A 25,417-nucleotide genomic window follows, 5' to 3' on the forward strand; every position below is an offset into this window, starting at 1 on the left:
CATTCCCGTGCCCTTTTACTCAAATTATCTACCAATTTGGGTATATCTGCGGAGCATTTGGCTGAGAATGAGATAAAAGTTGCCCAAGGACTTCTCAAAGCCGCTAAAGAAATGTCTGCGAGCGATGAGGCAAAGGCAAGAGCTGATGAGTCTAAAGCTTCGCGCCGATGGAAAATCGGTCTTGCTTCTGTAGCAGGAGCAGTTCTCGTCGGTATGACAGGCGGGTTAGCGGCTCCCCTAGTTGCTGGAGGAGTTGGAATGATCATGGGAACTCTGGGTCTCGGAGGAACCGTGGCTGCAGGGTACCTTGGTGCTGTCGCAGGAAGTGGTGTCGTTATTGGGAGTATCTTTGGTGCATTCGGGGCGAGAATGACTGGCAGAATGATGGAGAAATATGCAAGAGAAGTAAGAGACTTTGCATTCCTACCTCTAAGGGCTCCCCCAGCCAAATCTGAAAATGAAACGGTTCCTTCCACGATCGATACTCGCCTGCGAGTCACGATTGGGATTACCGGATGGCTCACCGAACCCTATGACCTCGTCAACCCGTGGAGAGTGCTTGGGAAGGATTCCGATGTCTTTGCGTTGCGTTGGGAACTTCAGGCTCTCCTGATGTTAGGAAATGCCATGGAATCTCTTGTTCGGAGGTTTGCTTTGACGTTTGCAGCCCAGCAACTCCTAAATAAAACGATTTTAGCCCCATTCTCCGGCCCTTTGATGATACCGATGGTTGTGTTGAAGCTCTCTCATCTCGTCGACAATCCGTTTAATGTTGCTAAAACTCGAGCCGAGAAGGGTGGTGAAATCCTAGCAGATGCCTTGATCAACAAAGCCCAGGGAGAGCGTCCAGTCACGCTCATTGGTTATTCCATGGGTGCTCGGGTTATATATGCATGCCTTTTAAGCCTAGCCAAAAGAAGAGCGTTTGGCATGGTCGAATCCGCAATCCTAATAGGATCTCCCACCCCTTCTGACACTGCACAATGGCGTTTGATTAGGACCGTCGTAAGTGGACGTTTAGTCAACGTATATTCTAAGAATGATCTTATGCTTCGATTCCTTTACCGGTCCCAGAGCGTTCAAATGAATGTCGCGGGGATCCAACCTATTGAAAATGTTCCTGAATTGGAGAATCTTGACGCAAGCAAGATGGTTCCTGGGCATTTGCGATATCCACTACTTGTCGGAGCTATCCTTGAAAAAATTGGGTTCGACCACTTGGATCAGGACGAGTTACGACGACAGGCTGATAGGCTTCGCGCTCTCGCGGCAGAAGATGAGCGTCTGGTCGACCAGGCTCAAAGGGAAGAGCAGCAGCACGAACCGGCACAGGTCTTTGTGGACTCCAATGCACTAGATCGTGACCAGAAATGTCCCGAAGAGCCCCCAATTTCGAACGCGGAAATCCAGAACCTGGAGGACGAAATTACAAGGAGAACAGAGGACAGTTTGGTAGAAATTCATATGCAATCAATCCAGCTTGAGGACCGTGAAGGCCAGCAAAATCACTTTTTGCCAGGTTAATAGGAGAAAGTTGTTAGGCAACTTAATCGTGATAACCCCCAGATCCGCATTGGCAATGAGCTCCCAATTGCCTCGAGGTTCTGGAATCCATTAACGTCCTCCATTTTCATGGCACTTGAAATACGAAGCAGAATATGTATATAGCATAAGAAAGAAGTATAGTGATACCCAATCGAGCTATACCCATTAAGCCATCAGACTCTTGATTCAACGCAGTCTCAGTTTTTGCTTTTCAAACTGCCCGAATACCGCTAAAGCTTTCCATCATGATGCATCGCACGCCAATCCATTCGTATAGTTGTAATCAAAAGCATGCCATACTCCAAATACCTGTGCCACGGTTGCCAGCACTGCCAAGACGTGGAAAATCTGATGCGAGCTGAACCAAATATCAAATTGACCGGGGTTCAACGATTCGGGGATACGGGTCTGTATGATTATACATAAACTGTCAGCCCAAGGACTCGATCGCCACGAGCTACGCCCCGTTTCGAAGTATATGGCGGGTGAATCGCAGGATTCCCCGTTTGTTAGCCGAGCACGGAGTGAAGCGGATGCGAAAAGTTATCTATGTATGTTCAGTACATACCGCATAGAAAAAAACCCCAGTGATATGGAGCAGCCCTTCCAGGAGATAGTAAGGAAGACCAGAATGTTCAAACATTCCAGATAGTCCAAACATGAGGGTGGCGTGGGCTAGGGGAGCGAGCGACGATAATCCCGTGCAAGCGAAGGTTCCTGTGCGGAAATTGCGCCACTCTTGACCCTGCAGTTTAGGATGGAGAATAATCATACATGATAACGAACCGAGAGTGAGAGTCTGCTCAATCAAAACCAGATAGTTGATTAGCTAGAGAGACAATCAATATGAAAGTGAAATTTGTCTGCATGGCGATGATGATGAGTATCAACCAGAGGAAGAAAATCCAGTTGAATAAAACCTGGGGTATCAATTACCGTTCCCCAATAAAGCCATATCAGGTGCGGTATGCAATAGAAGACCATGTAAGTCCCCGTCAAGATATTGCCCAGGATTAAAGCCATGATCCCAAGATAGTCCATCTGCAGCCACAACCGGGAGACACTATGAGAATGGCTCATCAGGGTATGATATGCAGTGGAAAATGACATGCATATCAGCGCTGCAAACAAGAGGGACGCAAAAACCAGTCTGTCGGCTTCTGTAGCCTCCGGATAAAAGGACAGGAAGTTTTGGTATAGTAGAATTTCACCAACAACCAAGAACAGTCCCGGGATCATATGCGTGTATATGTTCGCAGTCTCATTATGCACATATGTCAAGCTTGCGATGCAGTCTGTGACGGACTGGTTCGGGCGCCGATAGCCGCTGAGGATGTACTCATTGTCTTGGAGCCAATGGGGAGCCTCCTCGAAGGAAAGCAAGATAGGACCTTTTTTCGTAGGGACTGTGGATTTGTTCGCATAAGGTGGAGAGAGCAAGGGCTCTTGCTCAGCTTCTAGGGGCCATAGTGAAGGAGCGGCATCTCGACATCGAGGGATCGAGGACACAGAGATGGCCTTTCCCATACCCCTCAGGAGTAAGAAAAAGAAAAAGTACAAGAAAATAACAATATGATCTCGAGGAGGATTATAGGGCAAGGAGGAAGATGATAGAAGCAAGACGATTGATATAAAACGGAGTCACTCGCCTTACATCAATTTTGCAGCAAAAATATCGGGGGTCATGTGGTATGAACGGCAGGCGCAGGCGACGGCAGAGAAGGCGGGAAGAGAACAAATTTCTCCAGCTTCATATTCTTAGACTGTTGGGGGTCAGGCCGAGATATATTATTTGGAAGAAGCCTCTCTTCGCCGTCTGCGTATCGGTTTGGAGGTGGAGAACGGTCGGTTTATCGACGCCAGGCCCGGGGTGGGCAGCGAGGTTGCAGCCACATTCTGAAAGGATTTGCGACATCGACGGCATGAAGACCCATGAAAAGGCATATGTTAACAGGGGAGGTTCGGGAAACATCCCTACAGCTCCATTTTCGACAACGCGATTCGATGAAGCTAGAAAAAGCGGATATCCACCTAGACAAGCATCAACAAGCAACTAGGTGGGGAGATTGACTAAAAGTTCCTTGCCAACGAACAGAGTACAACCGATAGTGCAGGCATGTGAACCTGGGGCCAAAATAGCTAGGTAATCAGGAATGAAGCTCAGAAGGTTTGACAGTCAAGCAATGGTATGCAACTATCAGTTTGTATGGTTCATTATCTAGTTATCTCATTGGAAAAATTCGACCCATCATGTCAATGTCATATCTTGTCGTAGTAGAGGTATCACTCAAGGGAAGGGAACCTGCACGCCGAGAACACAGCTGTCACCAACAAAAGGGAGACCAAACTTTTAAATACTCGTGAATATATAAACCGGCTAATTCTCGCCAGTCCATTGTTTTGCCTCGCGAGGGAATACACGCTTGTACAAACTGATTCCAATCGCATCCTGGGGGTTGATTTTATTGTCAAATGTTGCCTTAAAGTACCCATGCGTCCCCAAACTCTCTTTGATATATCCACTGCGCCCTCGCCCGGTCCATAGCTGCAAAGCTTTGAACCAATTGACGTCTTCGGCATTGAAGAACATGTATCGCACCGTAACAACTTTTCGGTGGATCTTGAACGGATGGCCAGTCAGAATAACACGCTTGGCAACAACGCGTCCATGATCGGGCGCCATAGTAGTTCCCGTTGCAATTAACTGCAGAGCATTGATTGTGGAGGATGTGTCGTTTCCGTCCAAGACTTCTGGGTCCGGTACAGACGTATTCCTAAAGACCAGCACTGGAATCGAGCCCCAAGCGATGGGGCCGATATATGTTGCCACGGTGTTTCGCCCAGGATGCAGGTATCTGTCAAATTTATGAACATTGTTCGGAGTGGTACCGGGTGCCGAAAATAACGGATTGATGACGAGCCGGCGAGGGCCATACTGGATAATCAATTCATCTTTAGATTTAATAGGTTCCTCAACATTCGAATTGAGTGTCATATTGATGTTGACAACAGTGTGTTTGTGTTCATGGCGGAGAAGGGAGAATAGAGCAAGTGGCTCTGGACATCTTTGCCTGACGGCCAAAGGCACATCGCGTAAAAGAACTTTTACTCTGGTGCCCGGTGCTACGCCACCCGCAAGAGCTTCACGGATGCACTGGTTTCTCGAACCTTTGTAATCCGCAATCTGAAGCAGGCGGCGCCAATTTTCTGGCTCATGTGCTCGATCCTCTTCGGTTTCCCATATGCTAGTTTTCAGGCTCTTCAGACCCCGGTATCGCGCAAGTCGTTCCCTTGCGAGCGTTCCTGGATGAAGCTCAATTTCATCGGGGAATTCAAGATCGTCGCTCTCTTCTTTCTTTCGACTCGCACGATATTCTTCTATTTGTTGGGCTTCGTCTTCGGGAGACGGATCTAAGAACATTTCTGACTGAGGGTACTCTGAGGGCCCAGCTTCAGTCATGGCGTCTCGGTTATCGTGAAGGAAGACTCCATCTTCAGGGCCGGCCTCATCATCAAGTTCCATTTCCTCGTCGTCATCATACATATTATCGACAATATCGGACCCAGAATCAGATACGTCATCTAAATACCATGCTGCTTGGTAGGAAGATGTGCCCTTTGGAAGCCGCCTCGGTCGTCTTGAAACCTCTTCCTCTTCTTCATCCGAAAAGTAGTGATGGTCATCAAGGAGCACTCCCTTCCTCTCCGTGTCTGCCATCGACACCATTTCATCGTCCATGAAGACATCCTCGGGGGCCACGATAGCGAGATCGTCTGCATCTGCCGTCGGCTCATCCAAGATTTGAACCTCTCTGTCATCATCCACGTTCATCGAATCTTCTTTTTTATTCCGAGAAGATAGAGGCGCGGCAACGATAGACGATACTTGATAGTCTCCCCAGCCGGGAACGTGAACTAAGCGGTCGGCCTTTAAGCCTTTTCCACGCACAATTCCAGTGACGGAAACCTGGCCACATTCGTCTCTTGTCTCCGGCCATTGTATGTCTTCAATGAGCATCCAACTTCGGTCTTCTCGCCAGTGTATCCCCCTTGGTGTCGCCGTGCACAATCCCCTTGAGACATTCGCACATTCTTGCCTCGAGTCCAACGAGTGCATCTTTTCCAAAGTAGGGAAGAAGCGGTTGATGGAGGCCTTTAAAGATGAAAGAACTTGTGGTCGTTTCTTGGGAGGGTTTATTTTATCAAGTCCCTGCAGAGACTCTAGTCAAAAGAAGAATTCTTCCAGTAGATGACAATAGGGTCTCATACTTGAACAACAGCAACGACATTTGAAATACCTTGGCCTTCAACCGATCGAAAAAGTAACTGGGCGCCATGATCAAGCGTCTCGTCCGCCGGCAGGACGAAAACGACAAAGTCCGCTAGGCGGCAAACATCTAAGGCACTGATCAGGTCCCTCTTTGCGGGGATATAAAGTACGTTCTGCTTAAACCTATCGATCCGCACCCGAAGTAAGTCGCCGTGTGCACTTCCGTCCGTAACGTCAACACTCTCATTTAGAGATGAGATGGCCGCGTTTGGATCAACTTGATCCGAGACAGGGACCACAGCGACGTGTCTCGGGGCGCCATTCTGGCCAGAGAATATGCTAATAGCCTCCGCCTTCACCTGCCGCTTTAACCTCTGTTTCTGACGGGCTTGATTTCTCCGTTCAAGTTTCGACATCATTTGCTGGTGGGCTGTCTTCCGCGGGCCTTTCTCTCGAAGCTCGACCTTGCCTGTTTGCAATTACTCAGCACATAATCATATGGATAGGGTGTAGCGTAAATGATGGGAGTAGTACCCTTGTGCAAGTCCTTCAGAGCGCCTTTCGTCGCATGTTTTGATTTGAAAGTCTTGTTCGCATGCTTGGTGGTGCTACGGTGATGGTGCTGGGTTGGGACAGCCATGGGGGCCATGCTGGATCCGCTTGACCCTTTAAATCTAAAGGGAAGAGCTGCCAGTTTGTACAACGAGTTGGATCCCCTCGTGGCTCGTAAACGGCGTCTGCTTCGTGGCACAGCGACGGCAGCGGGCTCGAAAAATAATTGTCGTGGGTTGAAAAAGCTTATCGCGGCCATCAGTGTGCGATAAGCTAAGGCCGGAAGGCTTGGCATTAAATTTCGACAGTCCGTTCAGACATAGCAGCGCACAGCAAGAAAGTTATTGCCTGTCCTTTCATCCCTCTCGCGCCTTCATATTCCGATCGGTGTGATAGCCATGGAAGTCGAAACTTCTCGACCCTCTGTCCCCTCCCAGCGCCGTTCAGCTCACCTCACCGCGGAAGCCCGCGAATCGGCGCTCAGGCTCGCCGACGCCCAGAAGCAGTATGGACGCGGAAAGAAGGTCAACATAAAGAGCATAAAAGACAAAAAGCTCCGAAGCCAGTTGAGGACACTTGAGAATAAGTACAAGGATGCATCCTTAAAAGCAAAAGATGCCGAAGTTCTATTAGAGCACGAAAGTGGCTTCTTGGAACCTGAGGGAGAGCTCGAGCGGACCTATAAGGTGCGACAAGATGAGATTAGGGATAATGTCGGAATCGAAACAGCAAAAAAGGGATTTGAGCTGAAGCTGGAGGAGTTGGGGCCTTACAGAGCAGACTACACAAGAAATGGCAAGATGCTGTTACTAGCGGGACGGAAAGGCCATGTTGCGACGATGGACTGGCGAGAGGGAAAGCTGGGATGCGAGCTACAGATTGGAGAGACCGTAAGGGATGCTAAATGGCTACATAATGAGCTTTTTTTCGCGGTGGCACAGAAACGATATGTCTACATCTACGACCACAAGGGTGTCGAACTACATTGCCTGGATAAGCATGTGGAAGCGACTCATCTGGAATTCCTACCATATCACTTTCTTCTTGCCAGCGCAGTAAGTAAAAACTGTATATAAGCTACCCAGAACGATCTACTGATTTTGCCGGTTAGGCTACCAGTGGCTACCTGAAGTACACCGATACATCGACCGGTCAGCTGGTCGCTGAGCTTCCTACAAGACAAGGCTCGCCTACCTCCCTCTGCCAAAATCCTTACAACGCAATTCTCCACGTTGGACATCAAAACGGCACGGTGACGCTCTGGTCTCCGAACTCCACAACTCCCCTGGTGAAAGCACTGGCCCATCGAGGTCCTGTACGATCGATTGCGGTAGATCGCCAGGGCCGATATATGGTTTCTACCGGGCAGGACATGAGAATGGCGATTTGGGATATTCGCATGTTTAAAGAAGTACATAACTATTCCGTCCATCAACCAGGAGCAACGGTATCCATTAGCGATCGAGGTCTGACGGCGGTGGGTTGGGGAACAAAGGTCAGTGTTTGGAAGGGCCTGTTCGACGCCGCGGCCGCCAGTGAGCGGAAAGTTCAAAGCCCATACATGGCGTGGGGTGGTGATGGACAACGCATCGAAAATGTCCGGTGGTGCCCATACGAGGATATCCTCGGCGTGGCCCACGACAAAGGATTCTCTAGCCTCATAGTCCCAGGCGCCGGTGAGCCCAATTTCGACGCCTCAGAAGCCAATCCATATGAGAATGTGAAACAAAGACAAGAAGCTGAAGTGAAGTCTCTATTGACCAAACTTCAGCCCGAAATGATTTCTCTCAATCCAGATTTCGTGGGCAGTCTGGATCTAGTCAGTGATAAGATCAAGCGAGAGGAAAGGGATCTCGATAAAAAGAACGAGGATCCCATTGAAAGATTGAAGAATCGCGGGCGTGGACGAAATAGTGCTTTGCGAAGATATCTGCGGAAGAGAGGATCGAAGAACGTGATCGATGAGAAGAGGGTTAAAGCCGAGACTCTGAGAAGAGAACAAAAGTCGAGAGTTCAGGGAAAAATACGACAGGAGAGGGAAGAACTAGGACCTGCGTTGGCCAGATTCGTCAAAAAGTAAACGACCCAACCCGGGATGAGGGCATCTCGAAAAGTGCATTTGGGAATATTCGATTTCATTATAATACCCACGAACAGTTCATGATAATGTACATTATTGGATTTGTCAAGGTCGGGCGTTTGCCGAACTATCCATAGACTGGATTGGTGCTGGAACTGCAAGGAATGCATTAATCTTCACGTTTCTGATCTTCTGTCTTCTCAGGGCCATACGGTAAAATCTCTTTGGTCTTCAACCCATCACCTTCTACACCTGGCCGGAACCTCTGGGTGCACCAGCCTTCCACCTCGCAAGACTAATATCATACGCTCCCGTGGACTTCCACGCGCTGACGATCAGGTTAACAATGTGCTCCACGCCCTTCCCGTTTTTCACGACTGCAAATATCGTCGGTCCACCGTCTCTCATCTTCGCCGCATCCCTCTCCATCACCTCCAAATCCGCCCCTACGGCTTCTGCTAAATCAGTCTTATTCACAACCAACAGGTCGCTTCCTGTAATTCCTGGGCCACCCTTTCGCGGAATCTTATCCCCGCCAGCGACATCGATGACATATATGATAAAATCGGCAAGTTCGCGTGAGTAGTTCGCTGCCAGGTTATCCCCGCCGGATTCGATGAGCAGGAGATCAGTTCCAAATTTGCGCTGGAGTTGCTGGAGAGCAAGCAGATTGGCGCTAATATCTTCTCGGACAGCGGCATGCGGGCAACCGCCGGTTTCGATGGCACGAATGCGTTCAGGAGAGAGAGCTTTATTTTGAGTTAGGAATTCGGCATCTTCCCTGTCATCGGGGTTTGTTAGATCGCCCGGAGCCAAGAGTTCCTAAAGCCTGGGTTGCAGGGAACCAGAATGGAGAACTTGGTACCTCGTAAAGATATCATTCGTCACCGCGGCGATGTTGTAAGTATCCCGCAGGGCCAAGCAGAGCTGCAGCATCAGAGCCGTTTTCCCAGAACCTACTGGTCTGTTTCGGAATATCAGATAATTTTTAGCCAGATGTCAGCCCAAAAACCCGTGCAAGAAATTCAAGGTCATTTCAGAGATTTTACAGCGGTCATCCCCCAAAACAAAGGACTCTCTTCAACTGTTTTGATGTAGAACATTTTCCGGGATACAATCCACATGGAGAACATTCACACATACCCTCCAATTCCAATCGTAAATGCCCTATCATTCCAATCACGCCCTTCGACGATTGGCATCTCGCGGTTCAGGTAGGAGCCGGGACCGTCGAGGACTTCGTGCGTATGGCCATGGGAGCCGGCATCGTGAGCATGCGAATGGGAGTGGGAGTGCTGTGTAGCCATTGTGGATGAAGTCGATGTGCGACCGTGGTCCAGGACTCGTCGTGGGCGGGAATCGTCGAGAGAGTTGATCGCAGGGGAGCAGAAAGTGGGAATCTGGCGGGGTAGAAAAGGGTTTGACGAAAAGCGCGGTAACTCCGCTGTGGAGCTTGCCTGCGGTTCCAGCCACAAGGGCGCACTGCCGCCCATCGGCTCATCGACGGCTTTTGGACTGGGCAGGCGGGCAGCCCCAGGGTGATCACTTCAGCCTTTCAGGAAAGCGGGAGAGATCCGGAGACGAATTAGGTTCTATTCACATACGTACCTGAAAATCTACCGTAAAGCTACATGCGTCGATCAATCCTCATCAAAAGAATATGAGCCATTCCGAAAGAAAGTATCTTACACCCAAACCGCCCACAAGGTGAAATTAGAGAGAACCGCTCTGATTGGATTCCATTGTAATAAAAAAGTCAAACGCACCAGTGTGTATCTCCAGGAGAAAAACAAAACCCAAGTCATAAACAAGTAGAAGAATGCCTATAGGCAAGTACACTGAGGAATGAGTACAAACACAGATCAAATGCACATCAAACCTCAACATGGGCATTAGTAGTTTATCCAAAACAGGCAGACGTTTAGGAATCGCAAGAGGAAATGGGGCATTATGGGTGAGCGGATATACTTTGGGAAAAGCCACAATGCGACCAGATAAATATATCACGGAAAGGCAAAAGCGCAAAGCGATCATCACAAAAGCTTTCACAAAGAAAAGCGTGGTCAAATAAAATCATTCCACATCCGGGAGGGCACGGCTTGGGGTAAAATGGTATCCTTCAGAGTCGCGGAAAACAATTCGACAGCTTGCGTGAATCCCATACCACGCCCACGATAGCCAATCTACTCCAAAGCCAAAGGGAGGAAAACAAAAGACCGTTCAGAAATACAGCAATGGATCTGGCCCCAAGTCAAAGAGCACACATACAACTCCACAACACCCAAAACAAACAGAAAAGCAAATCACAAAAAACTCCTCGAGAATATCCCGGTCGGAAACCTTATAAAGGACATAGCGCCGCACCAAAAGGAGAAAACCATAACGTCCGGTAATGTTGGTCCAAGGTGAAAGGGAAGAACGCCTTAAAACTATGATAACATCCAGAGAAGAAGATTGTCGAGAAGCTTGCCAATTTTAGTTCAACGGTGCGGCATGCAATATGACTGTGCGTGGCGCGAAAAAGGCAAGTAAACTACTGTATTATCAACTTGTCCCCTTTTGTCGTTTGCCCCCGACTCGGGGGCTGGCTTTCACTTTCACTGCATTATTTGGCCCAGTGCCGTTGACTTCTGCAGTGCCGTTTTCATCAGCTTCCATCTTAATTGTGCTCGCCCGTCGGCGCTTATTGTTAACATTTGGGCTTGTATTGGCACTGGTTCCCTGGCTTCCACTTGTATTGGTGCCTTGCTGGCTTTGCTGAGCAACCATGGCGACTGGTCCAGCCATTGGGTTCTGCGCTGGGCTCGGAGTGTGGGCAGGTCCTCCAAGATGAGGAGATCCTTGCACACCAGGAATGCCTAAATGTCCCAAAGCTGGCGAGGCAAATTGACTGGGGCCATTCAGGCTTGGAGTACGTTGAATATGGCCTTGCTGCGACGGGTGCATCTGGTTAAAGTTCATCTGTATAGCACTTTGTTGATGCGGATAACTTGCCACTAATTGTCGGAGCGCTTCAGGAGGGGATAGGTGGGGGTTTTGGAGTGAGAACTGGAAAAGGTGTTGCATTTGTGAGATAATCTCCGCCACCTGACAAATTATTCGTGTTAGCAAAGAGAGCCAAGCTAGCAGGATAAAACAAAATCTTATTATACCTCTAGGAACCGCATCACAGCGACAGGAACACCGTCATCCGTGACCACTGAGTCTGGGAGAGATATTCCTGGGTTGACCATTGGTTTTTGTTGTATCCGCTTGTTAAGTGCTTTACCAACTTTGGGACTCTGTTTTTGGTCTGACTCTGGTGGTTGCAAAAGATGTCGGGGGACATATTCTGTGTGACCATTTATGCCAATGTCGAGGACGTCAATTTGGCCATTATGATTCAAATACACCTTTATCGCTCCACGAGAAACAAGCTGTTAAATAAAAAAAAAAAAAAAAGAAGCAATTAATTAATTGAGAACTTGAAAGTTGGGAAAGCTGTGGCACTTACTTGGCAACCATTATCAAACCAATACAAGAAGCTGGTCCTGGGGCTCTCAATTACTTGGCCACCAGTTGGAAGGTCTTTTTCTACTGCAGCTTCTACAATCATCTGTATCTGCCTGATACCGCTGTTGAATTGCGTCCAGTAATATCGAGCGAGAGCTGGCGTTGATATCTCAAACTGTTTAGAGCCACGCTGTGCATTGCAGACCCCCTGCCGTAGCACTCCCACTGGAGAGTAAAACTGTTCGACAAACGATTGCCAGTAGGCTAACCCCTGAGCGGGATTGCGGTTCTGATGAAAGGTAAGTATGTAAAGATTCTTGTAATCCAAGTGCAGCGCTGACTTACAGAATAGGCGCTCAACTGCTCAGCAAAAGAAAGCAGTCGAAACATAAATGATCTCTTAACATTAGGCATTCGTGGTGGTATCATCATTGCTGAGCCAGCACCTTGTTGCTGGGCTCTTAACTGTGCCTCTTGGGCAGACATTTGTGGTTGCTGAGAAGGCTGTGGTGTTGGCTGATTTTGTGGGGTTTGGCCCTGCTGAGGTTGCGTCTGCGAAGGCTGCTGTGGCGGTTGGGACGAAGTAGGAAGTTGTGGCTGGTTGGGCGGAGGTTGGGAAGGTGGGTTATTACTCTGGGTTGTCGGCGGAGGCTGTGGATGCGCAGCTACGGCTTGATTCTCGTGCATTTGCATTTGAGCGCCGGGTCTTTGCTGAGGCGGTTGTTGGCCTTGTTGAGCTGCATTACTTGCTTGCTGAGCTGCCATGTGCATAGCAAAGAGCTGCTGCTGCTGCTGTTGCTGCTGCTGCAATGCTTGAGACTGTGCGTGTTGACCTTGGATTTGTTGCTGGATGTGCGGGGGAATATTAACAGGTCGCATATTAGGATTGCCAGCCTGAACAGCAGCCATATGCGCAGCACTAACAGCTGGGGCTCCATTGGGCAGAGAAGCAGGGTGCTGTGGCTGTTGCTGTTGCTGTTGCTGCTGTTGTTGCTGCTGCTGCTGCTGCTGTTGATGTTGTTGCTGCTGCTGCTGTTGGTGCTGCTGTTGAAGTATCATCTGCTGTTGTCTCTGCCGGATATACTGCTGGTGTTGGAGTTGTTGCTGCTGGAGGAGTTGGGGATTATTCGCATCTATACGACCAGATCGGCTCAATTAGCATGGAAGATTGGCATGCAGGGTTAGGATAGCATGGATTTGACCTACAATTCTGGGCTATCTGAGGATGTTGGAACATCTGATGCGAATGGGTAGGACCTAAGTGGGACAACGCATGAGCACTCGGCCCGGGTCCGCCAGGGCCGGTTGTTCCAACGACTTGAGGCATCGCGCCCGCCATAGGAGTTGCTTGAGTGCCCTGCGGGGCTCCGGGGGCAGAAACACCCGGATGCAGAGGTTGAACCATTCCCGCTCCTGGGGGCTGTGCAGCCAGATGCGCTGCATTCGGATGTTGGCCAGGAGCCATAGGATGGCCTGGAGCCAGTCCGGGATGGTGTGCCATGCCGACTTGATGGGCGGGAAATGGCTGCGTCATCATCATTTCTGTCGAATTATCTCACTAATGTTGCGATTCGGCAATAATTATGTCCTGGGCCGAGCGAAGTTGCTGTATGAGTAGGATGAAGGAGAGATGGATCAGGGACCTGGCAATCGCCGACGTGACCTTTGTCGCGATTGACAGAGCAATATGTCTCCGCCGATATCGCTGATGGGAGCCGGTGAAGCTTCGAGCATGAGACGAAAAGGTGTTTTCGCTTCAGCCCTTAAGGCCGAGGAAACCTTCGCATCTGATATTAGCGAAGATATCCAGCTCGATGTCGTGTTCAAGAGGCTGGTACAACCAAGCGAAGTCGTGAGGGGCAGGAAAACGGGAGCCCAAAGTTACCTTCTAGAAATTATAGTCGACGGGACGCAGCCATCCAGGGCTGAACCACATTCAGGTACGCGTTTCCGGATAAAACAAAGTGAAGGTGAGAGACGATCTAGGACGAAGGCGATGGGAGGCGTGCATGTCGAGCTGTTCGATCACCGCAAAAACGCCGTCGATGGGACGTCGTGAGATCTGGAGCTAACCCCGATCGAGATAACAAATCACGTGTAGATGAGTCAGCATAGCTGCGGCTCCTGTTTTTGGATTCGCTTAATTAGCTTGATTTGGAACTTGTGCTCCACCCAGCCCGCGCAGGAGGCGCTAGGCCACATACGGGCTAGCGCTGCTCCCGACCAGCAGGTATTTATTGCACGCCGATCTTCCTCTCGTCAAAAATTTTCCCTCCTATGTTTTCTTCAAGCAGCCGGTGTTCTATCGCCAGACAGTCTTCGAAATTCTCAGTGTACCAGAGCGAAGGATGCCTCTGCTTGCTCCTGAGCTCGATGTGAAATGAACTAGCCATACAATGTTTCTTATCATCCACTCTGGCTAACCCTTAAGGTTGGTGCATTTCTTTGCTACCTCGTTTTGTACCTGCGAATACTCAAGATGACAACCGCATTTCTTCTTTACCACTGAGTCGACCTTGAAGAGAAATTCGGACCTCCCATTCCCGGTTGGTCTGCTACTTGCCAGTATTCTTGTCTGACCATCATCCGCTTGTGATCAAACGAGAGTGGCTTGTCAACTTTTGGGTGCAACTGTTAACTCTTCGTTTTTAGGAAAACTTGATAACCTTCTATTCTAACCAAGCAGCTTCACCTAGGAAGTCCAAACTAATGTAAGTTGCTGAGTCTTTCTTAGTTGGTCTCTCTTTTTATGATGAAACCTTTTCCTTCATTCGCAGTTTCCACGCTAGCCGTCGCATGAACCTATTAAGTCGACGTGTCGTTGAGCGCATTGCCTACCTTGGACGTCTGAGATAAAACATTTCCCCAATTGAATTGCTTTGATGCCTGTGCACTATGGACAACACTAATGCTTCATAGAATTCATAGGTGAACTTGCAGCTACAGACTTGGGTGGGTATCACCACCAACCCAAGCGCGGGTTTCGCTGGATCCGCATCACTGATCAGGTTTTGACTTATGGGTTATAACAATGATTGTGGTGCGGAGCAAATGAAATACATGTGATGTATTTGCCGCCTGCCCTGGCCTCTCGAAAGGATGTGTCGTTGAAGTCGTGTCTTGTCTTCCCGGGCATTTAAGTTCAGGCCTTTAGCCTTTGTCCATGCCTCAGAATCTCTGATGCCTGTTGCACCCTGAGCCTGAGATTCCAAGTTAGCTTAGCTTTAGAATCCGAAAACCGAAAACATGCAATCAAATCTATGTATAATAATTTTGTCCCTCCTATCTTTCGACTTAGCTGTCGTCGAAGCGAAGTACACTCCGAAATAATAATGAAGCATGCCGTTGCGTGACCTAGCCCTGCCGTACCCCATAATAGCTCCAGATGGCGTCTATCCAAATTTACGGAAACCCAAAGAAACTATGCATGCAGCTTGATTACGGATAAATGTACCGCCGAAGTTGCGCCTGCCCGCAGGTCACCTCCAAAGGGGTTTCCAAGTTATGTAAGCCTCAATCTCTAACTGGGCGGGAAGGCAAGCAAAGTCTTCGAGAACCCGTTCCTGGTGAACTGGAACCGCATTGAGCAGATACGCATGCGTCTTCCGCCATCTCTCAAGTGATAAGTTTCTAAGCCAGTGGCAGCGACCCCGATTCTGCCCTGGTTGCAACATGCAATGCGCACGGCTCTCGTTGCGACATGCCAAGCAAAGCCGATTCCATGTTGTCTCCTCTGGTCCTTGTCCTAGATTCGTCCGTGGGTTTCGGACGTCAAAATCTTTGACAACGTCCAGCGGAGGTTCTCCGGGTCCTCCAACCCCTGCCACAAGCGAGGATTCGTCGAAAAATGATATTGAGTCCAATCAGGAGGCAGAAAGCCACCGAGACGCGACGGCCCAGAAGATTACAAAGGCAGAGCAATGTACGGAGGATACAAAATCCACTTTAAGAAGAGATCGAAGTCCTTATGGATCTGCAGTTCGCAGATCTATGAGAAATAGGAGGCTTGCGGAACGGTCTACACGGAGAGCTGTTATCCCAACGTGGTTCCGCGAACGGAATATAGTTCTCTCGGAACAGACGGCGGAGGTTCTGCAACACCCCCCTCATACTGTCGGAATTGGCCGATCTAATCATGATGCGGAAGATGCGGTGCAACGGGTTGCGACTGGCGGCGATGGAAATAACGGAGGCAGCAATAGCAATCCCGGAGATTCCCCTCCCGAATACCGTTACATGATAAGTGAGGAGGTTTGGAATGAAATACGCACCGTCATACAAGCGGGAATGGCCGTCCCTTCGCCACGCTATGCCGATGATCCATCTGTGAGAAAAGTGCATTTAGTTCTGCAGTATCCTGGTGACAGCGGAATTCTTTTTCTCGATGCGGTCGTCAAGAAGGTCGCAAGCAGTTTCAATACACATGTGATTACTCTGAACGCCCAAGATATTGCTGAACTTTATGCGGAGCAGGAGCAAGAGGAGGATTCCCGCTCGAGTCCGATGGTTTCACTAGGTTATGAGGTATACCATCCCACCAAGAAAGTCTCTCAGCGAGAAGCCGACGAAGAGATGGAGGAAGCAGAAGATGAAATTGAAGATGAGAACGAGTCGACAGATCGAAGGCGTAGCGCTACAATACCCATATCGCGGATATCGGATCCTACGATGTTGGGGTCATCCATACTACAAGGCTTATTCGGAGGGCGAGGATCCGTCGGCGTTGCTAAGGTGGTCATGTCACAAGGACGGGATGGCGCCCTTAGCGATACAGATACTGATCCCCAGTCACTTCGAGTCGTGAACAAACTCTTATCAATCCCCAAAGTTAAATCGGCAACCCCTGCGGCTGAAGAATCATCTGAAAAAGGTGAAAGTGAGCAACAAAATCTCGGAACCAAGTATGAGGATTTGGTAATTCAAATTCAGGACTACAAAGACCTTTTAAATACAACAGCCGGTTCGGTTTTTTTATCCTCCTTTCACAAAGCTGTCCAAGCTAGAAGGCGAAAAGGGCAGAAGGTTGTCGTGGTCGGAACCGTGTCTGCTTCAGAAACCGACAACTCTTCAGGAAAATCGCTTTCGAAGTTGATACCCAGGGACTATGATCGATATTCAACAACGATCTTTGTTACACCAGCTATGGATTCCAAAAGCGCCGAGAATATATTTGCGGAGGACGAAAAACGGAGGACATTGGAGATCAATATACGGCACTTGCAAAGCATGCTCAAAACCAGGCTAAATGGATCCACTCCACCTGAAAGCAGCATCTTTAGTAATCGAGCCTGGGCCTTGGAGAGCTCCACAATTCGCACATGTGGTCTTGACGCTGAATATTGGCCATTCGACCTCGTTCATCGAATCGCTACACTTGCCCTTGGTTCCGTTAAGGCAACTGAAGAGCTGGGACTCGGCCACATTGAACAGGCCATCCAGGTTTTCGAAAAGAGTGACCAGGTCAAATGCGCATGGATGGGGGATTACCGCGGAAAGCTTAAGCCTGTGAAGCAGACTCGAGAAAAGCCTCGTTTCAATAAATCCAAGCTGAAGTGCAATTCGCATGAAGAGAAGCTACTCAACGGGGTTGTGGACGCGGAGAGTATACGCACTAGTTTTAAAGACGTCCATGTGCCTCAGGAAACAATTGAGGCACTGAAGACCTTGACATCTTTATCTCTTGTTCGCCCAGATGCGTTCACGTACGGTGTCCTTGCCACGGATAAGATACCTGGCCTATTGCTCTATGGGCCACCAGGAACTGGAAAGACCCTCTTAGCCAAAGCTGTTGCCCGTGAAAGCGGTGCTACTGTCCTAGAAGTTAGCGGATCCGAAGTTTATGACATGTACGTTGGCGAAGGAGAAAAGAATGTCAAAGCCATTTTCACCCTCGCCAAGAAACTCAGCCCTTGCGTTGTTTTCATTGACGAAGCGGATGCTATCTTCTGCTCGAGAACCGGTGCGAGCAACCGCACTTCGCACCGTGAGTTAATCAACCAGTTCCTACGTGAATGGGATGGTATGAGCGAGACTTCTGCCTTTATCATGGTTGCCACCAACAGACCTTTTGACCTAGATGACGCGGTGCTACGGCGTCTTCCCCGTCGACTTCTCGTTGACTTGCCTACGGAAAAGGATCGCCACGAGATTCTCAAAATCCACCTGAAGGACGAGGCTGTCGATAAGTCTGTGGATTTGACCGATCTAGCCCGCCGGACACCCTTCTATTCCGGTTCAGACTTGAAGAACATGTCTGTCGCCGCTGCATTAGCGTGCGTTCGAGAAGAATATGATGCTGCAATTCGTCATAAAGGGGACGAGCCGTATAAATATCCTGAACGCCGTATCTTAAAATCTCATCACTTCGACCGCGCCATGGAGGAAATCAGTGCTTCCATCAGTGAAGATATGTCGTCCCTCACGGCTATCAGGAAGTTTGATGAGAAATACGGCGATAGGAAAGGACGGCGGAAGAAGTCTGCTGGGTGGGGATTCACTCCTCCAGGCGCCCCCGAACCTACTCTAGAAACGGGTCGTGTTCGTCACTGATTGGTTTTTTGGGCGTTAGCGATTTTATGCCTTGGGACAACACGAAATCGGACATCTGCATCAGGGCGCATGGGATTAGCTGTTCGGGAAATTTATAGAATGTACTTATATTCGAGACGATAGAAATGTATTCCTTGGTTATGAAACTCTTTTTTCCTTTAAGTCTTTTGGAGGTACTATAGTAGACCTCAAATACCCTTTTCATAAGTTGGTTACTCCTGGTGTCCGAGTCGAGCTGCTAACCGATATCTTCTCTTGAATGTGTACACTTGTTGAAACTGAAACCTCAGGAGTGCAACAAAGTTAACCACACCTCTTTGATCAACCTTCTGGAGTAATATATACTCCATCCTTCACCCGGCCGCCTGTATTGTTCGGTGGTGGTGGCGCTGATTTCGTGGATCCAAGTGAGAATCCAGGGAAGGATTATGTAGCCTTCCAAAACCAGCTTGCGAACCACATGTGTTCACTGGTGGCTTCAGCCCAAGGAGCCAATGTGAAAATATCTCTGCTCCAGCTATGGAGTACTCATAAGTTATGCAGAAATGCATGACACAAAGCGCTCAGGGTTGTTAAAGCTTCTCCCGCGCATTTGGCGGCCCGGCTCTGGACCACGACAGAGCCTCTCCTTTCCACCCCCACTTTGTGTCGCAGTCTTCAATTCGGGAGAGCGGCGTAAGCTATAACTATGGGAGCCATGCGTTCTTCGCGGTATATATAGGTGCTCGGGCCATACAGCATGGCTTCTTGACACAGGCGACTCCTTCAGCCAGAGCTATATAATCTCTCACCATCGCAAGGTGTCCTATCCGTAGTGACACTGGTAGTTATGCGTACACCGCGTTTGCGGGAAAAGGAACGTGCACTTGGGATAGCGAGTAATAACGTGCGTCGTAACCTAGAGGTTAAGGACTATAAGCAACAAGGTACTCTTGAGGAAGATTCCAAATGATACAACGAGAAGAGTTTCAAAGCCTAGTTCGTTTCCCCTCCAAATTATCTTCCAGGATGCAAGTGGCCTGACGACGTCATACATAAATCCCTACAGGAGTCGGTTCGATGCGAAATTTGCCAGCAATGAGGAGGCTAGCAGCGAGGTCTCCTTGTCGTATGCGTTTCCCCTTGTTAGATGCATTTTAAAAGCGTGCGATGATGGATCGCGAGTGGATTGCGAGGTATCTCCGTCTCGAACCAGAAACTAGCTCACCAACTTAGCTCGCGTGGGAGTCCAGAACTTCAACCAGCATCATCCACCCACGGGAGCCGCCAACGACTTGGCAAGAGGTTCACGTCTTAATCTCCCTGTTCTACTTCGTACTTCACATTTCTATATGCATTCCTTGATCCTGCCTATCGCCCGCATCAAGGGCCTTCAGACGTCAGTTAAGCTAGTCTTCCACACGTAGCTAAGTCATCGCCTCAGGCCAATGGATCGGCCCCGCCAGATTCCCGACTCTTCCTCCCACCCTCATCATCCAACCCTCTTCGCCTCTCTGCACAAAAGGACACGTACGGTGGATGCCACTGCAGCGGAAAAAGCGAGGGAAGCGCGCGCAAATGCCACTAGAGAAGCGAAGCGATACCTTCTTCAAATAGTCCGCAACGACTGGTCGTATGAGCCGCCGGCCACTTCTTCGGGTCCTTCGTCCTCCTCAGCCTCGTCAGAGGCAGAATCCCCATCGCCGATCCCAAAGGATAGGGATGTTCTGGAATGGAGAATGCGAGGAGAGGATAGCTCCAACTCAGACGGAGAGCAGAACGCTAGGGATGAAGCGACTGATCCCTACCGTTTTGAATCTCCTGATGCCGTGCAAGCCGCGATGCTAGAGAGAAGGAGGAAAAGGCGGAAGTTAATTGAAGATGAGATGAAGTGGAATCCTGGGCTACGCCTATGGATACAAAGACGGGATGCGTGGACGGGGGCCAAAGTGCCTCCTAAGAAGACCGCTGGTGTTGAAGCCGCTTTGAAACCGCGTACAAGCAGTGACGAAAGCGCAGGTGGAAGCTGTAACGACAATGATGATCTAGAAACTGCTGGACCTTCGTCTCGTCCTCTTTCTGCAGATTCATTGTCCAACGCGGTTACAGACGCGGCACTGCCGGCGCAGTCTCTACCCCTGGTTGACGATACAATAAGTAAAAGCACTGTCACCGTCCCGCATACGGAACCATTTGCAGATTCAGAAGAACCTCTTGTTCCCATCGTCTCGCCTATTCTTCCCAGCTCCAACCCTTTCCGTACCTACACCACGCCATCAAATTACCCTGCCATCTATAACAAACTCGTCATCGAAGGGAACACGCCAGCCGTGCCTGTAAATCTGCTACATATGACGCGAGCTCTTGTGCAAGGCTGGAAAAGGGAAGGGCAATGGCCCCCGAAGCCCACTATCACCAAGGACGTTCCCGTGGTGAGAAAGAAGCGACCTCAGTTGCAAACTGAATCGAATGGTAAAGCTATAGCGGCGATTCCCGCTGCACCGCCGGCACCGGCGGAAGAACACACAAGTCGCAGGAAGTCAATTAGTTCTAACGTCACTGGTGCGGTGAAAAAAGTTTTGGGGTTCGCGTCGATTCATTCAGGACATCGATTCCATGTCCGGGGCCATAGCCAGAGCAGTGCCTCTTCGCCTATTGTTGACCCAAATGCTGAAGGGAGCAAACCCGGTAACCGGAAAGATCCCTAGATCTATTTAAGCTAGCGACATGTATTTCCTTGACTTGGACGCGACATGATCCGGGAGCTTTATTCGGGATTCTCTTTTCTTTCTCTCCCTTCTTGCTTTTACATATCGAGACAAATGTTCTCTACATTCGAGAGTTTAGGAGCCTAAACCATCCTTTCATAATTCCCTCCAGTCCAGCTCACGGGAAGAGTGATCTCGCCACTCCTGGATTACTTTGTTAGATGGACTGGCATGGTGAAACACTTTCTCTCAGGTATCATTATTGACAACTTCATGGTAGAGATGCTGCTTTTATGATCATCCCCATGTTATTTAGTTTTCATCCATGGTACGGAATAATGCACTTGCGATGTGTTCCTTCAAGAGACCTGTACATACCTTGTTATACACTTCAATATCAATATGCACATGGCTTCATGATGCCCATGATTGAGTTCGTGATATCCTTGTCCCACTACTATGCACGAGTTGCGTGTGTGTGTGTGTGTGTGTGTGTGTATATCATATTTTTTGTAGGCCTTATGCAGTCAGAGACTATGAAGGCCATGCTATCTGTCCAACTAGTTACAGGCATGTGTTCTTCTTGATGTGGGGACTTCAGTTAAGTCATTCTGTTTAACTAAGCTCAAACTGCACATGATTCCCAGGGGAGATCATGCCATGTCTCTTATAACTTGTGTTATTCTTCTGATTGGAGCCATGCTTCAAGGGAAAACCCTCAAAATCTTGGGTGTAACTGACACATCTTGACATTTGCAAACCAATAGAAAGTATATAATTGAATCATCTTGTAAACCACACAGGCCCAGTACATCTCATATCTAACTCATGTACGGAGTATATTTCTGATCTATAGCAATCAATTATAACTGTCAACAAGATAGCACCTGTCCTTCTAGAGAATGGGATCCCCTATGGTAAAGATTTCTTTTTTGGTTGAGGCAAGATTCAAACTCACAATCTTCTGTTCAGTGTGGTTGACCCCAATCAACAGAACACCTACTTCAGAAGGATTCCAGGCTGGCCCTTTACCACTCGGCCAACCACCCCACCTCTATGCACGAGTTGCAAACCTACGAAAATTGATAATAATCAATGGTTCTGCCAGAATTTTGACTGTGGCCATGATCAAACCTGTGGCAACCGGCGTTCTTTTCATATTTCTTTTTTTTAAAAAGATAATTTTTTGGATTTATCCTGCCTCCTTGTGCGGCCCCTGATGCCTTTTTCGGCGGGCCGCTAGTAACACGTGATCTTTCCCTTCTGCCACGGCCCGCTACTGCTACAGCCACCACGCGCTTCGAACACCAGTTTGGACTCCACAAGTCTCCGTGCGCCAAGATCATCACCCATCATCAATCACCCGGCTCACCCACCCGTCTAGCGTTTCATAACGGCGCTGAAAATGGCTCCATGGGCAGCCACTGACTCACCCAGGCCTCAGGCCATGTGTCTCCTTCCTGGTCATGGCTCTCAGGAATATCTACCCACGATACCCGCCGGCTTCAGAGAAACATGGAGCTAGAACAGAGGCTTTCCCTTTTCCCTCACCTCCATCTCTAGTCCTCCAGCATTCACCTATACCTTCACCTTTGCTGGAGCGTGGCGGCCTTCTTTGCCAATCCTACTCGCGACCTGACCTTGTGGCAGACCCTGAATCACAATGAAGCGCCCCATTGACCACTGAGGTTGGGCCTGCAGCAGAGGCAATAACCAAGAGTCTGATACCAAGTCAGGCTATGCTGACTCCAGCAGTAGATCAGAAGCAACCCTTGAAACCAATCTCACTAAGCCTGACAGCTCTGAATGACTGGCAAAATGTTCTTGACTTGGAGCCAGCTGCCCCATCCCTAGCCAGTACTTACAAGGTGATGAAGATGATTTCAGTGATAATCCTCTAGATGACACTGGGGTAGACCTGTCAGCTATACCTGAAGATTTTGACAAGACAGACAGGACACTTCTACAGCAAGAACACATGGAACAGTGCTGGCGGCAGTTAGCAACCTCCCTTGCTGGTTGGAGACCAGTGTTCCTCTATCTTTGCTAATAATGATGATCAGGTACTGTAAAGCCAAATCATGAGAGCAGCTAGCTAAACGCAAGTGGCATGGCCCTGAGCATGCCCTCTGCAAAGCATCAGACAACAACATCCACCGGTTTCTGGAATGGAGTCTTAGACTTTCGCGCGGAAAAGACCATCGACACCTAAAGGGTACGAACAAGGCCAGCTCATTCAAGTCTGACTGGCACAGCTTTTGCCAGTACTATAAAAAAGTCACTAAGAACAAAATCTGTGATGAAGACAGAAGTAATATGCGGCAGGTAGGTTCACCTAATACCTTGCATTCCCGGATGAGAGCTAACAAGATCACAATGTAGGGCATCAAATTCTTGATTAAAGAACACAGTCTGGACACACAGGAGAGCAAGAAAGTCCCTGTGTACATTGAGGACATGGTTCCATTCAACAAGACTATCCTGTTGACTCAGGAGAAAAAATTCTGGCTTGGGTTTGAGAGGATTCAAGTGTGTCTGTACAATACTAGGTCTTTTCACTCTGCACCAGAAAAATGCTCTCCTGAGCTTGCAGTATAAGGACCTACAGTTCTCACTCCAGACAGACCCTAAGGGGGGACCTCCAATTCCACTTGTGGAGTTGACAGCTAAGAGTGTTAAAAGGTTTATGGGATCAACAGATTTGTATGTCTGCCTCCCGAACCTGGTTTAATGAATACCTTACCTCTCTTGCTTTTAGTCTTTTATAAAGCCCTGTTGGCTACCTTGCTAACTGCAACCAGGATAATATTTCTCCTCCCTGAAGTGATTTATGGGCCATTGTTAGTGTTCTGCCTGCATACATACCTTTTTGGGATGATGTTCTATGCTGTAGTGTTCCAACACCCGGAACTGACATCCATGGCCTGACTGCAAAAGCTATTTGTGATGCATAGCTGCCAGCAAATGCCTCTGTATTTGAAGCGTGAGACAGCTGATTGGTACATATTCTGTAAAACTGAGGTGGTCAAGAGATCTTCTGTTATCCAGCAAACACAGCCAATGTTCAAACAGACTATGGGCTGTCTTTTAGTAACTTTTGGGGAGATCCATGGCTGGCTTCATGCCTTCTTCTCACATTAGTTCCACTACAGAGGTGGAAAGATTCTCAATGAGAGTGGTATGTTATCTCTGTTGTATCCACAGACAACATATCTTGATGAAGGTTTGGTTGACTTACCACATTCACAGAATGGGTTAGTGAAGAACAACAGATGCTATTTATGAAACATGCAGACTGTCACATGTTGTCAAACACTATCATTCTTGAACTGTCAGCACTGACATGATCCGGACCATCTGCAGCTTCAATCCAGACAAGAGGATATGATGCAGGCTCTTGCCTGGCAGGACTGATGGAGGGATTGATGTCATCCACAGTATCTAATGGTGGAAGAAAAGAAGAGTGTTGAATCTGACCCAGCACTCATGGCAGCAATCCTCAAATTGGATACCCTTTGGACTAAATTTGACTGAAATGGGAACACTGATCTTCCTGCTTGTATATGTCAACAAGAGCAGGAGATCAGGAATATCTGGCAACAACTACTCAGAGCTCTCTGGAAAAAGATGTGACTGGAGTTTAATGAAAAACACTCTCTTCTTAACATTGAGGCACAGCTTTCAGGGAACATGGTTGATGAAAGCAAGAAGGAGTTACTGTCAGAGAATAACTTGCATCCCATTCTGTATGAGCTCCTGCAGAAGTTTCTCTCATATCCTGTGTCAGATTTATCTGGAAGCAGAGTGGCAACACCACAATGAAGCTGTTGATTATGTGATGCTCTATTGTAACATCCCTGAAGAAGGCCCTTTCCACAGGTGCCTGAAGACAACACAGCCCCCTGCAGAAAGCAGTAGACCTTATGATGACTCCCAGTCCAAGAATGATGGCAAGAATAAAAGAAATCCCTCATCACATGAAGAGCTCTTGCATCTCACTACAGAACACATTGAAAAGACTTCAAACCCATGTGCATGCTTTCAGTGCTTCACTGACAGAAAGCAGCTGAATGAGGTTCGCAGCTGGATGTTCTATAACCCAGGGTGTCTTACTTGACATTTTGATAGTTGACATCTGCAGGATGAGCAGTGCAATTGGTGTGAACTTTCTACGCTACATACAATGCATCTGCAAATGTCATGCCAAGGATGTTCATCACACACATTCTTGTCTCCGCCCAC

The 25,417-nt window shown here is 48.6% G+C and overlaps 9 protein-coding genes across 10 annotated transcripts; 5 read left to right on the forward strand and 4 right to left on the reverse strand.

Moving 5' to 3' along the window:
- Positions 1 to 42: 42 nt before the first annotated feature.
- On the forward strand, positions 43 to 1,903 carry D8B26_000367 (uncharacterized protein). Its single transcript, XM_003067459.2, has one exon. The coding sequence runs from the start codon at positions 112 to 114 to the stop codon at positions 1,522 to 1,524; it is 1,413 nt and encodes a 470-aa protein (XP_003067505.2). The 5' UTR covers positions 43 to 111; the 3' UTR covers positions 1,525 to 1,903.
- Positions 1,789 to 3,072, reverse strand: D8B26_000368 (uncharacterized protein; the record flags this gene model as incomplete). Its single annotated transcript, XM_066123204.1, has 3 exons — positions 1,789 to 1,953; positions 2,114 to 2,374; positions 2,437 to 3,072. The coding sequence occupies 3 exons, from the start codon at positions 3,070 to 3,072 to the stop codon at positions 1,789 to 1,791; spliced, it is 1,062 nt and encodes a 353-aa protein (XP_065979278.1).
- A 715-nt stretch (positions 3,073 to 3,787) lies between these two features.
- On the reverse strand, positions 3,788 to 6,662 carry D8B26_000369 (uncharacterized protein; the record flags this gene model as incomplete). Its single annotated transcript, XM_003067457.2, has 3 exons — positions 3,788 to 5,755; positions 5,815 to 6,284; positions 6,350 to 6,662. 3 exons carry the CDS (start codon positions 6,660 to 6,662, stop codon positions 3,923 to 3,925), a joined length of 2,616 nt encoding a protein of 871 aa, XP_003067503.2. The 3' UTR covers positions 3,788 to 3,922.
- A 103-nt stretch (positions 6,663 to 6,765) lies between these two features.
- UTP7 (Small subunit (SSU) processome component) lies at positions 6,766 to 8,534 on the forward strand (the record flags this gene model as incomplete). The annotated part of the gene is made up of 2 exons (XM_003067456.2): positions 6,766 to 7,422; positions 7,479 to 8,534. The coding sequence occupies 2 exons, from the start codon at positions 6,766 to 6,768 to the stop codon at positions 8,445 to 8,447; spliced, it is 1,626 nt and encodes a 541-aa protein (XP_003067502.1). The 3' UTR covers positions 8,448 to 8,534.
- D8B26_000371 (uncharacterized protein) lies at positions 8,108 to 9,955 on the reverse strand. 2 transcript variants are annotated; one of them, XM_066123205.1, is made up of 4 exons: positions 9,591 to 9,955; positions 9,313 to 9,411; positions 8,660 to 9,228; positions 8,108 to 8,602 (listed from the first exon to the last, which is right to left on the reverse strand). In XM_066123205.1, the coding sequence occupies exons 1-3, from the start codon at positions 9,938 to 9,940 to the stop codon at positions 8,694 to 8,696; spliced, it is 984 nt and encodes a 327-aa protein (XP_065979279.1). In that variant the 5' UTR covers positions 9,941 to 9,955; the 3' UTR covers positions 8,108 to 8,602; positions 8,660 to 8,693. The 2 variants fall into 2 exon arrangements, with proteins under 2 accessions (XP_065979279.1, XP_003067501.1); XM_003067455.2 differs by having other exon boundaries at positions 8,232 to 9,228; positions 9,591 to 9,868.
- Positions 9,956 to 10,079: 124 nt separating this feature from the next.
- On the reverse strand, positions 10,080 to 13,722 carry D8B26_000372 (uncharacterized protein). Its single transcript, XM_003067454.2, has 5 exons — positions 13,146 to 13,722; positions 12,285 to 13,072; positions 11,941 to 12,228; positions 11,600 to 11,863; positions 10,080 to 11,534 (listed from the first exon to the last, which is right to left on the reverse strand). Exons 1-5 carry the CDS (start codon positions 13,477 to 13,479, stop codon positions 10,992 to 10,994), a joined length of 2,217 nt encoding a protein of 738 aa, XP_003067500.2. The 5' UTR covers positions 13,480 to 13,722; the 3' UTR covers positions 10,080 to 10,991.
- On the forward strand, positions 13,627 to 13,998 carry D8B26_000373 (uncharacterized protein; the record flags this gene model as incomplete). The annotated part of the gene is made up of 1 exon (XM_066123206.1): positions 13,627 to 13,998. One exon carries the CDS (start codon positions 13,627 to 13,629, stop codon positions 13,996 to 13,998), a length of 372 nt encoding a protein of 123 aa, XP_065979280.1.
- A 1,613-nt stretch (positions 13,999 to 15,611) lies between these two features.
- On the forward strand, positions 15,612 to 18,488 carry D8B26_000374 (uncharacterized protein; the record flags this gene model as incomplete). Its single annotated transcript, XM_003067453.2, has 1 exon — positions 15,612 to 18,488. The coding sequence occupies one exon, from the start codon at positions 15,612 to 15,614 to the stop codon at positions 18,486 to 18,488; it is 2,877 nt and encodes a 958-aa protein (XP_003067499.2).
- A 1,427-nt stretch (positions 18,489 to 19,915) lies between these two features.
- On the forward strand, positions 19,916 to 21,175 carry D8B26_000375 (uncharacterized protein; the record flags this gene model as incomplete). Its single annotated transcript, XM_003067452.2, has 1 exon — positions 19,916 to 21,175. One exon carries the CDS (start codon positions 19,916 to 19,918, stop codon positions 21,173 to 21,175), a length of 1,260 nt encoding a protein of 419 aa, XP_003067498.2.
- Between the last annotated feature and the right edge of the window lie 4,242 nt (positions 21,176 to 25,417).

The sequence above is a fragment of the Coccidioides posadasii genome, chromosome 1 (assembly GCF_018416015.2).
Source record: "Coccidioides posadasii str. Silveira chromosome 1, complete sequence".
NCBI classification, from domain to species: domain Eukaryota; kingdom Fungi; phylum Ascomycota; class Eurotiomycetes; order Onygenales; family Onygenaceae; genus Coccidioides; species Coccidioides posadasii.